The 12,976-nt window shown below is 42.9% G+C and overlaps 1 protein-coding gene across 2 annotated transcripts; it reads right to left on the minus strand.

Moving 5' to 3' along the window:
* Positions 1–767: 767 nt before the first annotated feature.
* Esm1 (endothelial cell specific molecule 1) lies at positions 768–9,556 on the minus strand. Of its 2 annotated transcripts, XM_032896854.1 has the most exons (3): positions 9,116–9,556; positions 5,461–5,613; positions 768–2,303 (listed from the first exon to the last, which is right to left on the minus strand). In XM_032896854.1, the coding sequence occupies exons 1-3, from the start codon at positions 9,414–9,416 to the stop codon at positions 2,203–2,205; spliced, it is 555 nt and encodes a 184-aa protein (XP_032752745.1). In that variant the 5' UTR covers positions 9,417–9,556; the 3' UTR covers positions 768–2,202. The 2 variants fall into 2 exon arrangements, with proteins under 2 accessions (XP_032752745.1, XP_032752746.1); XM_032896855.1 differs by lacking the exon at positions 5,461–5,613 and having other exon boundaries at positions 1,981–2,303; positions 9,116–9,425.
* Positions 9,557–12,976: the final 3,420 nt, after the last annotated feature.

A 12,976-nucleotide genomic window follows, 5' to 3' on the forward strand; every position in this document is an offset into this window, starting at 1 on the left:
AGGCAGAGTCACCAGTTCCTTCTGGTTCCCGTGTGGTCATCACAACTTTCACTCTTTCTCTCTTCTTCCAGAGGTACTGAAAGATCTGCCTTTGTCCTCATTTTTAAAAGGCGCAGCTACTTTGAAAACCATTAGGAAGCAAATGAAAATAAAATGCTAATGTCAATTATGAGTAAGAGCACCAGCAGATGCTGACACTCGATCTGCGACCTTCAGTAGTTAACAGATGAACGGGACGGTTATTTGGGATTTTCTCAGTGAACCTGGAGCTAGGTGTAGTGGTTGTTCCATGGCAGTTTTTCTACTTTTCAAAAAGGAACAAAATACAAAACAAGGATTTTGGCTGAGGTCGGTGAGTCACTGCTTATCAACCTCGATAATGCTGGTCTAGCCATCTACTCTATATGCTACATGTACTGCAGCAGGCACTACGTGTGCCACACGCCATGTAGCTAACGACTTACCAAGGTGTGGATTTCGTTGGTTTTGAATTAAAAGAGAGACAGACAGACAGAGCTAGAGATAGAAACATAAGCTTAAGAAAAGAAAAACAACCCAGAAGTGAATAAAACTATAAAAATGTCTGCATATATAGGGACCCACTTTTCAGGACGGTCACAGTCTGGATCAATCAAAGACAGAGATGTTCTACCCCTTCATTGGTACAGAAATGCATCTGCAGCATAAGATTCAATTAAAGGGCTGTCCTCTAATGTGAATTAGCTTTCTTACTGATTGAGTGAAATTTAAAAGAAAAACCAGTCAACTCGGAACAGCTGTGCCATTTTTATTGAACAACAATACACTGTTCTTTTGAAACAAAACCCAACAACCAGTTGTGGTTACATTCAAGGATCTTCCCACAAGTACATTCACAACTCTGTTGGCAAAGTTTGAGACTAAAATATAAGTAAATAATGAAATACTTCTTAAATAAATTCTTCACTCCAAATAAAACACTCAGGCAAATATCCCCCAGCCTCGGCCAGTACAACACTTCTTCTTGTGCTAAGGCCCTTCAGGTAGAACCTCGGTTCCATTCATCAATCAAGTGTGAAAGAATAAAAAATGAAAATGAACTATGCCTTAAAGCTGACACATTTCCAATGAAAACTAACTTTCCTTTCTCAAACTGTCTAAAAAGTTATTTTCTGATTTAAATTTAAAGTTCACTTGAGATATAGTGGTTTTTAAAATTTTCAATATTTTATAAACCTAGAGTTACATTTTTATTAATATTAGTGCAATTGTTAATAACAACATTTCCATGTAGGAGTGTTTGAGAACCCATTTTAAACAAATAACGAACGTTTGGGCAATTTCTCTAAGATGGAGAGACATATAGGTGCTGGAGAAGCATTTAAATTATGAGATTTGTTTATAAAAATACATAAATATTCACCTTCACCCTGTTCTGTTCCTCAGGAGGCAAACTACTTCCCAGATCTTTCTCAAGGCCCACAGTGTTTAAACCATTGATGGGAAGTGATGGGAATATATAATATATATAACATATATATATACATATATATATATATTCATTCCCCTGTCCACCTCCTCTACCCACCTCCACTCCCATCAAATATACGTAGCTATAATAATAGCATTTCCAATCAAAGTAGTTGTTTAGACTCCCATAAGCTTCCAATATCTCACTTCCTTCAAGGCTTTTCTGGACTTGTTTATTTCCTCCAATTAAAACAAAATAATAAATTTTAAGCTACTACAAGGAGAAGCCAAATATGATAGCCCCTACTTTCACTACCATCCCCACAGTCCCTTACTCCTAAGTCTTCTTCAGCCTGTATCTCAATAAGAACGTACACGCAAGTCAACAAACCCACAGTTTCCTCAGCTTTGATTGGACTACTCCTTGACAGTCAGACCATCTCAATCGCATATCAAGTTTCATAGTGATAACACACACACACACACACACACACACACACACACACATACACATACACACACACACACACACACACACACCAAATCTATGTGAATTTAAATATTTGACAAATATCTAAATTGTTCAGTCATATGTGTCTCATGGGTTGTGTATAGCCTACATTTTTTTTTTCTGAATCACACTTGATCTCCATAAATTACATGTCCACAGTCTTTGTTCTAGACGGTTCTTAGAATGTTGGCTGAAAGTTGGTCACTAAAGTGGAGCCTCCTCTTGGCAAATCTCAGCCAGGATCAGCGCGGATTTAACCATTTCATTACAGAGGGCCGGGCAGCGTTCTGGTCTCCAATCTCTTCTCTCACAGCATTGCCATCTCCAGAGGCTGCATCGCGCTCTGAAATTAGAAGGCACACAAATCATGTCCAAACACCTGTAAGTTAGAGGTCAAGGGTAGATTTGTCTTATTTTGGTTTTGTCTTTTAGTTGAATGTCTTTGATTCAAAATCCTATTATCTCTACTGAACAGCTCCGGACCACTCTTCAACCAAGATAACGCCCTCACATCGTTTCTCTATGGACACCTAGCATCACCTCCCCTTATGGTTCACATGTAGCCCAACCCTTCTTACTCTATCCCTAGACCTCTAGCTTAACAAAAGCAGGACTTCTTTCCTTCGCTGTCTCTTCCACATGCTCACCTGTATCCTCAGCATGGATAACAATGCTCACAACATGATAGGTGCTCAGTGCACACTCAGGAAATGATCGGATGCTGCACATAGATCTCTAAGAGAGATCGCGTAAGAGAAGGCAGAAGACAGCTATCTTTCCTAAAGGTAGATCCTCCTGTTCCTCATATGGGAAAGGTTTATAACATTTAGAATTCTTTTTTAGAGTGAAATCTGCTCCTAAGAGGAGTGGGGCATGCTGTGTTCACAGTGCACATCACGCAACAGAATGGAACAAGATTAGCATGGCGTGGCGGATAAATGGATTTGGAGCATTCCTAGCTTGAAACAACGGGACTCATGAGTTTCCGTGCTTGGACACTGGCTGCCAAAGAAAGGAATAAAATTTAAAACTGAGATGGAGAGGATCAAGAATCACACCAGCCAAGAGGACAATAGCTAGCAGCAGGTAGCAATTTGAAGAAGATCCCATGCAACTGGTAGACCTAGGATGGTAGACCTGGGAGTTATTTGCTCTGTCCTCAAAGGGTGGACTCAGATGGGTTGGTGAGGTGCTAATGGGAAGCCGGTGGCAGGACTGAGGAGACACACCCTTCCCTGTAGACTCTGGCACACGGAGAATTGTCCCAGGTGGACGAGGCATAGGCAAACAGGGTAGCCTGTCCTTATCTTTCAGACGTTGTTCCCTTCCTCCTGAACCTGTGGTTCAATAAGATTACATGAATAAAGGACTTTTTAAGTAGCATGGATCCAAAGTGAAAGAAAACCAACTGATTTCCTCTTCCATTTCTAGTAAGAACCTCCATTCCTAGCTTTTAATATAAATATTTTTTGGGTCACAGTATATAATGATCATCTAGTAATATGTCTAACATTCTAGAATTTGTATATAGCAGCCAATCATTCGTAAGCAACCTGAAGAGAGTGGCAAACTTGTGTGAAGGAGGCTGCACAACCAAAGGGAGACTGCCAATGGGTCATAGCAGGAGGGACTTAGGTCTGCCAATCAAGAGTCCCCATCAGGGAGACTGTTGCAAGGAGCCATCATAGCCCCCCAGACACTCCATCCCAGGTACCACCAAAGGGTCACAACAAAGTGCTGGAGATGTAGTTTGATAGTAGAACACTCAATCCAGTGTATACAACGCCTTGGCCTCCGTCTCCAAGACTACAAAAATCAACCAACCAAAACAAAGCCAGCAAAGATCTGCAATACGGTAAGATGCTGCCCTTCAGAAAGAATTAGGTGCAAACCTCAATGACTGAAGGTTCAATGGTTATTTCTTCACAGTTTTTTTTTTATAACTATGGTTTTAATAGTGCAAAACAACTGTTGGAAATGGTGGCACACGCCCAAGTCCCAGCGTTCAGGAGGGAGAGGCATGTGTTGCTGTGAGATTGAGGCCAGCCTGGTTTACACAGTAAGTTCCAGATCGACCAAGGTTACATGGTGAGTAATTTTTAAAAAGCCTACATTTTTAAAAAGACAAAGGAAAGATAAAGGAAACTGAAAATGCTTGAGGCTGCAGGGTAAACTGAGAACACAGATCTCAAATCTCTTTTGTAAACAATTGCTTCAGAGCCCTCCCAGAACTGAGAGACAGAGAGCAATTGGTATTTTCCATTGATAGTTTCCAGGTACTGGGAAGAATGTGAGGAAGAGGAAACCAGTGAGTGAGTCCTGGCTTACTCAGAAGGTTCTAGAACTAGCTGGAGGTGGTGAACATGAAACACTAGAAACACTGATGATCCTAAAGGATTTGTCTTCATGTCTTATATAAAACTCAGATAAAAGGCTATTCAAGGGGCAGGGAAAAAATAAAAAAAAAAAGCTATTCAAGTCTTAAATCCCCTTTTTACTTTGTCAAAGACGACAAAGATAAACCACATGATTTAATCTGTTTATAATGTCCCAATTTCCAGACTCAATGTCCACGAAGATATTCATCTAGTAAGTTAAAATTTGGTGTATAAGACCACAGTCATACTTAAAACTATGAATTGACATAAGAGCATCCAAAGATGGTAACAGAAAAAAAATAAGTGCATTTGCTGAATTTCATATGCAAAGGGGCAGAAGCACAACCTAAATAAAATGGACTTGAGGGCCTGTTTTCCACCTGGAGGAGGTATAGTTTGTTGCTATTAATGGGCAGTTGTTGTGGCTAAATGTTGAGAGTTTAAGAGTGAATTTCGTCTTCTCCAAATGACCCTTTATAACTGTATGACCTTGAGCCTTGCTTTTTATTTTATTGTTAGTTATGGAGGGAGGGTTATGTGTGCAACCACACAGCCCGGACCTGTCAACCGCATGTAAGCATTGCTACAGTTTTATTATTCCCTGGATCTCACCACAGGGATTAATTTTTACCCGCTCCAAAATCCATAAACCCACAATTATTCCATTTTATTGCTTCCATTTGATGAAGGAGGAGGAGGGAGGGAAGGGGACGTAGAGGAGGAGGCAGGAGGAGGAAAAATGTTCTGTATCATTTACTCTGGCTCTTAAGGCTGATCCAACAAATACCTCACTGCTCTCTTTCTGTGTAGAGCTGGGAGAGAGATAGTTTTGTCTAGTGAGTCAACAGATCACTAAAGCGTTCAAAGAACTCTGCCTATCTTGGATGGACACTTTTCTTAAATGGCAGGTTTGCCTTTGCTAATTCTTTAAAACGCAATAAGCTTTATGAGAATCCATGGTCTCCTCAGAATTATCAATGAGATTTGTTTTGAAAATAGCAAAGGCTACCAAACTCAAAGGCTGCCTGTCTTTCCCCTGAGGAAAACCAAAACGAGCTCATTTAGACCGATACCATATTCTCCCCGTAGTTTTTACTGAGGCCAAGGCCCCGCTTGGCTTACCTGTTTGGGAGGCAGAGGTCCTGCTGGGCGACTTGGCTGCTGCATACTGGAAGAAGGGGAAGTCCAGACACCTCCCGGTCACCCTGTCACATATGCCCGACTGGCAATTGCAAGTCTCCTTGCAGTCCATCCCGAACGTGCCGTAGGGACAGTCTGAGGGTAGAGAGAAGTTGCCTGTCAGGCACAGGGCTCCGTCCTCCCAGCACTGGTGATAACTTTAGGATTTGAATCAGTCTCCTGGACTCGACTGATGAGTGGAAATCACTCCTCAAAAACTCCAGGGTTTAAAAGTTGAAAGTTGGAGCCATAAATGTGAAACCATACAGGACGACCAGATAGCGCCTGCCTCGGGTTTTATTAATTAAAATCACAATTTGAAGCTTAAGTCAGTTATACAGAACAAATCTCCTTAGACCAGTCTTTAAAAATACTTCCCTCTCTTTTGTCCTTCCTTCCTTCTTTAAGTTTTCAGTGTGTGTGTGTGTGTGTGTGTGTGTGTGTGTGTGTGTGTGTGTGTACAGGCATATGTGTATGCATTTGCATATGCATGTGTTTATGGGCCTCTTTGTGTGTGTGTTTGTGTGTGTGCAAGCATATCTGTGCACATGTGCCAGTGGGCCTCTGTGTGTGTGTGTGTGTGTGTGTGTGTGTGTGTATGTGTAACACACTCATGGAAGCCAGAGCACAACTTACTGAATTGGTTCCTTCCACTGTGGGTTCTTTCTCTGGATTGACAACAGGTGCCTTTCCCCACGGGGGCTTTTTGCCAGCCCCGCCCTTGGACCAGTCTTTACTCTATTTTCTTTCTGTACAGATGACACAGATTCTCACAGGTTTTCTTGGGCATGGCTCAGTGAAGATGGGAAATTAAAGAGATATAAGCATTACCTCCTCAACTAGTTTGATTGGTGTGAGTATGTCCTTAATCTACACTAGCGCTAAGAGGCCTGCCAGCTCACCTGACCATGACATAGTCAGTCCCCAGTCTGCTTTCGAGCTTGTAAAATTCCTTATCTCTCAGAGCACTAGGCCTTCACTAACCTCCCTAGCTGCTAAGAGATTCACTGACCAAGCTCTCTGCAAAGATACGATGCTAAGGGAGCAACAAACCTCAGGATGGACACACCTGAGGGTTTGCACACCTACCAAGGACGAAGAGCTCCTTCAGAGCCTAATACTTCATAGCCAGTGTTTAATTCTTAGGCTAACATATGTTGCAATGAAGTAAAGAGGCCTGTCTGTTATTGGAAGATTGAGTTTGTAGCATAACAGTTTCTTAGTAGGGTAACTCAGCAGACTCTGTAAAGAACCGTGGTTCTCAACCTGTGGGTCATGACCCCTTTGGCAACCCCCCCCACCTCCAAAAATATTTGCCATACAATTCATAACAGCAGCCAAATTACAGTTGTGAAGTAACAAAAAAATAATCTTGTGGATGGGGATCACCACAACATGAGGAACTGTACTAAAGGTTTGCAGCAGAAGGGAGGTTGAGAAGCACTGGTAGAAGATGCATTCTTTTGCTACCGTACAATCACACCCATTGTGAGGCATAGAGGAGTTTTAGCCACCCCACAGAACACCGAATGGCCGTGCCGAATGTGTGTGTATCAAGTAGGTCTTTAAGGAGACTCAGCACTGTCACTCAGATGATAGGGCAATCATGATATTAGCCTGGGAAGAAAAGTCCTTAAGACAGATTTGGGAAAACTCTCTGGTAGAAAAGCACAGGGTTAGGATGTGGCAGTCTTCAGAGAAGCTCAAAATGGAAATCTTAGCCCACTTCCCAGATTCAGGTCCGAGGTGGCCCCTATTGTGCTGAGTGCTGATCAGAATTTATTCCATAAACAAGTGCTGGCTGCCCAATTTCTAGCAAGTAACACGGGAATCGAACATTGAAATTTAGTTTCAAACATTGAAACTAAAAAAAAAAACAACCAAACAAACCCCAGGCTTCTGGCTGTACAAGCGGAAGTGCACAGTCGTCACGTGGCCGCGGAGGGAATTCACCTGCCGCAAGGGGCGAGAACTCCACGAGGCTGCCGAGGTGGTGAATATGCCCTATTATTTCCAGCAGCAAGAAAACGGTTCAAAGCTGACCTCACTAGCTATACGGAGAATGCCAGAAAGAGTAAATCAAAATAGATTCTTAGCAGGGCAGTTCACTAACCGCTGCCTCACCGCTGGATTCTTTACCCCGCTCACTGTCCATTCATAACCGCACTTACAAAGGTGTTTTTATGCCAGAGGAAAATCGGCTCCCCCACATGCGCTCGCTCGCTGTTTCATAGGACAGGGCTGCATTAACCACTTCCTCCCTAATTTCCTTATGTGAGGTGCTTTTTTTCTTGGCAGATAAGCCCTGCGATTTCCAGAAAATACAAAGCCCATTCAGTTGAAAGAAACATATATGTGTGTGTTCAGCAAAGAAAAGTTCCTTACTAGCCCACCTCTTGTTGTTCTTGATCAAAAAATAATCTGTGCAAAGAACAACAGCTCCAGATTTTTTCTAGAATTTACTTCTGAATTTACTTTCGCTAGTTTTGTAGACTTCGAGATGGCTAATTTATGAACTGATTTCTAAAGTGACAATCAGTAAGATTATCTTAGTTCTTGATGAATGTCATCCAGGAAGAGCTGTCATTGCATTGAGTCTGAGTTATTTAGAAATTTCTCAGAACCTGGCTCTCCGATTTCGGCAGTTTCTTTGTATTACACAGCTGTATTACATGCAGGAATGGACACACTGTCTTTTAATCACAACAGCATATTGTGATGAGATTATATATCTATGGGCTTTTATGTATGCAGACTTTTAAATAACCTTTTCTTTTCTTTTTATACATTTAAAAATATTAATTTAGTCACCAGGTATATCAATGCACCATTTACTCTGTTTCTGACTTAATTATAATTTCATTTCTTTTCTTTAAATCTATAAAACAGCCACCTTAAAAAAAAAAAAAAAACTTGACTTTTAGGGCTGGAGAGATGGCTCAGCCGTTAAAGGCTAGGCTCACAACCAAAAAAAAAGACTTTTAGGTTACTATTATTTCTGCTTATCTTACAACATCTCCTACTTTCTGCTCAACTGAAAATTTTTAAAAGTAAAACTAGGTTTATTTTATACTTCAGGGGACTCTCTTGCAAGAACATGAGTTATTTTGTGGGCTGATTTAAGCCCACCTTATGCCATAAAGCACACTAGTGTTCATCAGAAATACTTAAGCCTGAGTAAGGCGCTCCTCCCGCTGAACTCTTTCAAGATCAAAGGCTGGTAAAGTCTCAGGGGCTAGAAACCACTTTAAGAGGTTATCTCAAGAGGGCTTCTGCAATCATTAACTTTCAGAGGACCAGACACCAAACCATTTGTAACAGGCTACCCGTCAAGTTTCTAAAGCCTCTCAGAAAAAGAAGGCATACCAGCTACCGCCGCAACTTTTCCTTCTCAAATCTGAATGCACGCAGTGAACCCCTCGGGGTTCCTGCACGCTGCTTTCCAAACCTCCCTGCCAATATCCTCTTCTCTCTATCAAACCCACCACCTGCATCCACGCATCCTCCCAGCAGTTCCGAGGAAGGAACACACCTCCCCAGGCCGACTAAATGCCCTCCGGGAGCCCTGCACAGTGGGAAGCAAGGAGTTGCTCCTTACCTTTACAGACACCAAACTCGTCCCCGAAATCATCCTCCTCGCTGTAAAAGTGACACTTCAGTCCCGGACCACACTTGACACCGTCCATGCCTGAGACTGTACGGTAGCAGGTTTCCCCAGGCCCCGCAGCGCACACTTGGCAGCAGCCACAGTCATCCAGCACTGTCCTCTTGCAACGCAGGCTGCTTCTGCACTCGGTATTGTCACAATGTTCCGGGCAATCCACCGCATACTTGGCGCTCCAGGCCATGCCCAGGTGCAGAGGAATCAGGAACGTGGTCAGTAGCAAGAGGCTCTTCATGTCTCAGCCGCTGGCCCCTGCCGTCGTGGTCTTTGCTGGCGGGAAGCAGCCGTCCAAAGTAGTAGCTGAGCTTCTTCTGCCTACACGTTTTTGAGTTTTATACACTGTGTTGCCCGCATGCTTCCCCGTCATCAATTTCCTCAACCCAGCAGCAGCGCTGTGCTCTTGCCAGCCTCTCTTGTTTTAGTTTATGAAATCCAGGATGAAGGCTGGATTAACACGCCGCTGCCATCCAGGAATTGAAAAGCCCAAGCTGATGTCATCTGTTATGTTTAGGTGGTTGTTTTGCATGAGGGCTGAAAAACTCCGCGCACATCCGTCTCAGGGACTCAAGGACATCTGAGAAGGGGGAATAACGAAGGTTGCATAGCATAGCCCCCTTCTGCACAGGAATTGCTCTGACAGCAACATAACACTTAGGATGTAGCTTTGTCTCAGGGTCCCTTAGCACAGAGGAGGCTGATACAGACAAGAAGCAAAACAGAGGCATCTAACAAGTAGATGATGATGATGATGATGATGATGATGATGATGATGATGATGATGATGACGGGCATTTGGAGTTTTTCCTCAATAAATAGCTACGAGATCACTTGGAAGCAGAAATAGTTATATTGTGCTTTTACGAGACTTAGAAGAAGGAAAATATTTGGATAGAGGCCTTTTAAAGACTTCCTCCTTCCTCACACATTCCTCCTCGGTTGATATTTCTAAAGCACTTTATGCAATCCATGTTCAAGCCCGTCCCTGCTGTTGCTGTGTTTAGTCAGACATGCTGCAGCTAAGTATTTTCTTTAATCAATACAAAAGAGAGAGATGAGGTTGTCCTGGCGCTGTTTCTGAATTACTCAGTTCTGGCAAAACTTATCAGTTGGACTGCTCCTGACCCAGCCCCCCTGGGGAGAAGGCTCATCCATCACCGTGTCTGTGTGTCCAGTGACTGCATCCATCCGGTCCTTCCTCTCACCTCCTGGCATCTATCAGAGCTCTTGGTTCAAACTTCCCAAACAAGGCAGTACGCCCAAAGAAACAAGCGAGCCAGCGGGGAAATCGGAACACTGCTCCAGAGAGGTAAGTCATGGGGAAGGGAAAACATTACCCGCCAGGGAACCAGGTCTTAGTGCTATGGAGGGACGCAGAGTGTGGCCCCACCAAGGAAAACAATAGTCCTCTCAAAGTATTGGCTGGCCCAGGACCTCGTATAACAAGACTTGTGCAAGGTGGGGATGCTAGATGTCAGAGAAGACAGAAAGTCCTCACACTAACTGTACGCTCCATTTTAAGCTCCCGACCCAATTGTCAACATAAAAATAAAGTCGCTACCGCTTGGTAAAGAAATACGCCGGTGAAGTGGGTAGCTCCTCTCTGTCACAAACTGACTACGGAGCTCTTCGCCCTCTGTGGAGAGCCCATGGTGTTAGAGTGTTTGACCTCTGAAAGTTCTATAACATGATCATTAGGCTTTACCAGGGTCCATTTTGGGGAAGTGTGAAATAAAGGCAAGGCTTTTTGCTCCCCAAATCTCCCCAAAATTTCATGACGCTCTAACTTGAAATATCCTGTATTCATCTCTCCAGGAGCAAACATGTCTGTAGCAGGTGGGACCTTCATCGTTTATGATAGTTTTAAGGTCTACTGAGTACACAGCATGTGCCTAGTGCTGTTCTCTGTGGATAGTAATTGCATAAAATCATCCATTATGTCGTTCATACACAAAGTAATCCATTTTGACATTCCCATACATGGGATATACTTTGCTTATATGAAGTCCTCCGATTTCCCAATCTTTTAAAAATATATTTTATTAATTCACCCCTCATTCCTCCCAGTAACTCCTCTCTACCCCTCATGTACCCAATGCCTCCCAAATTCTGTTTTTTTGTTTATTTGTTTGATTGATTTTTTTTTTTTTTTTTTTTTAGCAAGTCTCTGACCCAACTCATTCTTCCCATTTACTCACAGGTATGGGAGCATTCCCTGGACTCAGGCCAACCTAGCAGGAGCCATATCCTTAAAGGAAACTAACCCTCATTCTACCAGACATCAGCAATTGTCAGTAGCTCCTCAGCTACAGGGGTGGGGGAGGAACTCATGTGCCTCCTCCCTCCATACTGTAATATTGGCTGGCTTGATCTTGTACAGGCAACCATAGCTTCCATGACTCCAGCGTCTGTCTCACTCTAATCCTCCCTGACCCCTGACTCTTACAACCATTCTGTCCCCTCTTCCACAATGGTTCCTGAACCTTGGAGGACAGAGATGTGGTATAAATGTCCGTTTTGTGGCTGAACTCTGCTCTTTTACTGTTTGTGAGTTTCTGCATTACCACTACACTATAGAATCTCTGAGTGGTGTGCGAATCTATGGATTCTATTATTTTTGCTTTTTCCTCCTTCCAGTCTCCCCTTTCCATACCCAGATACCCAATACCAATAGACTTCCACTGGCTTTCACGTCTTTGTTCTCTGCATTTCACATACCTGGGAAAACAGGGATTTGTCTTTGGGAAACTGTCAAAGTGTTGCTCTTAATTTTTTTATTAACTCCCATGAGCCCTCACCAAGTATTAGGAATCCACTTCATTCACGTTTCGAACGAAGAGATAGAATTAAAAAGAGATTTGAGAATCTGTTCATGACGTCTGTGGTGAGTTGAACAAGTATGGCCCCATAGATTCACGTGTGTGAATGGCTGACCATAAGGAGCAGCGCTGTTAGAAGATGTGGCCTTGTTGGAGTAGGTGTATCTTACTGTAAGCCAGCCCCGATTCAGTGTTTTCTATTGTAAGAGTTGCCATGGTCATGGAGTCTCTTCACAGCAATAGAAACCCTAACTAGGACAAACTACCATACTGTTTGAGTTTGATTAGAATTATCTCAGTCTAAGATCAGAGCCCCCCAACCTCCGTTGTTCATTGCAACTCAATTACAAGACGGTGAACAATGATGCCAGTTGTACGGCTCATGATTTAAACTGTTTCCTGTTCAGATTTTGTTGAGCATCACCTTCTGAGAAATGGTTAACTGGGAGCAATAATGCCTAGTTTTTATAAAGATTTAACTTATGGGGCAAACACCAAGCTAAGCGCATTACACAGGTTAGCATATGAAAACTTCAAAACAACAGGAGAACTAGGTATTAGTCACATGTCCATCATCTGAGGAGAAAACAGATACTTAGAGAGGTTTGATAACTGGTCTAATATCACATAGCAAATAATTTAAGTTAGGGCTTCAAGCCATGAGAATTCAGCTCTGGATAATAGAATACAGATTCCAGAATCAAATACATAGAGGTGACAAGTGACCCAGGGGAGTGAAGCACTGAACTGTGCCAGAGGAAGTCACAAGATGGACTTTTTCCACTGTGTAGGACAAGTAAAGACTGCCAGGATACCACATGTGGTAAATGCGCTGGACAGAGAGAAAGTGCACATTAAGGGCACCAAATCTGTATCACTAAACCGAGCAGTCCACAGAGGACAGCAGAAGATAGGATGCACAGAGCTCATCAACGATGACACTATCTCGAGACATTAATAGCTAAAAATTTATCTGGGG

Source organism: Rattus rattus, chromosome 3, assembly GCF_011064425.1.
Source record: "Rattus rattus isolate New Zealand chromosome 3, Rrattus_CSIRO_v1, whole genome shotgun sequence".
Taxonomy (NCBI): Eukaryota; Metazoa; Chordata; class Mammalia; order Rodentia; family Muridae; genus Rattus; species Rattus rattus.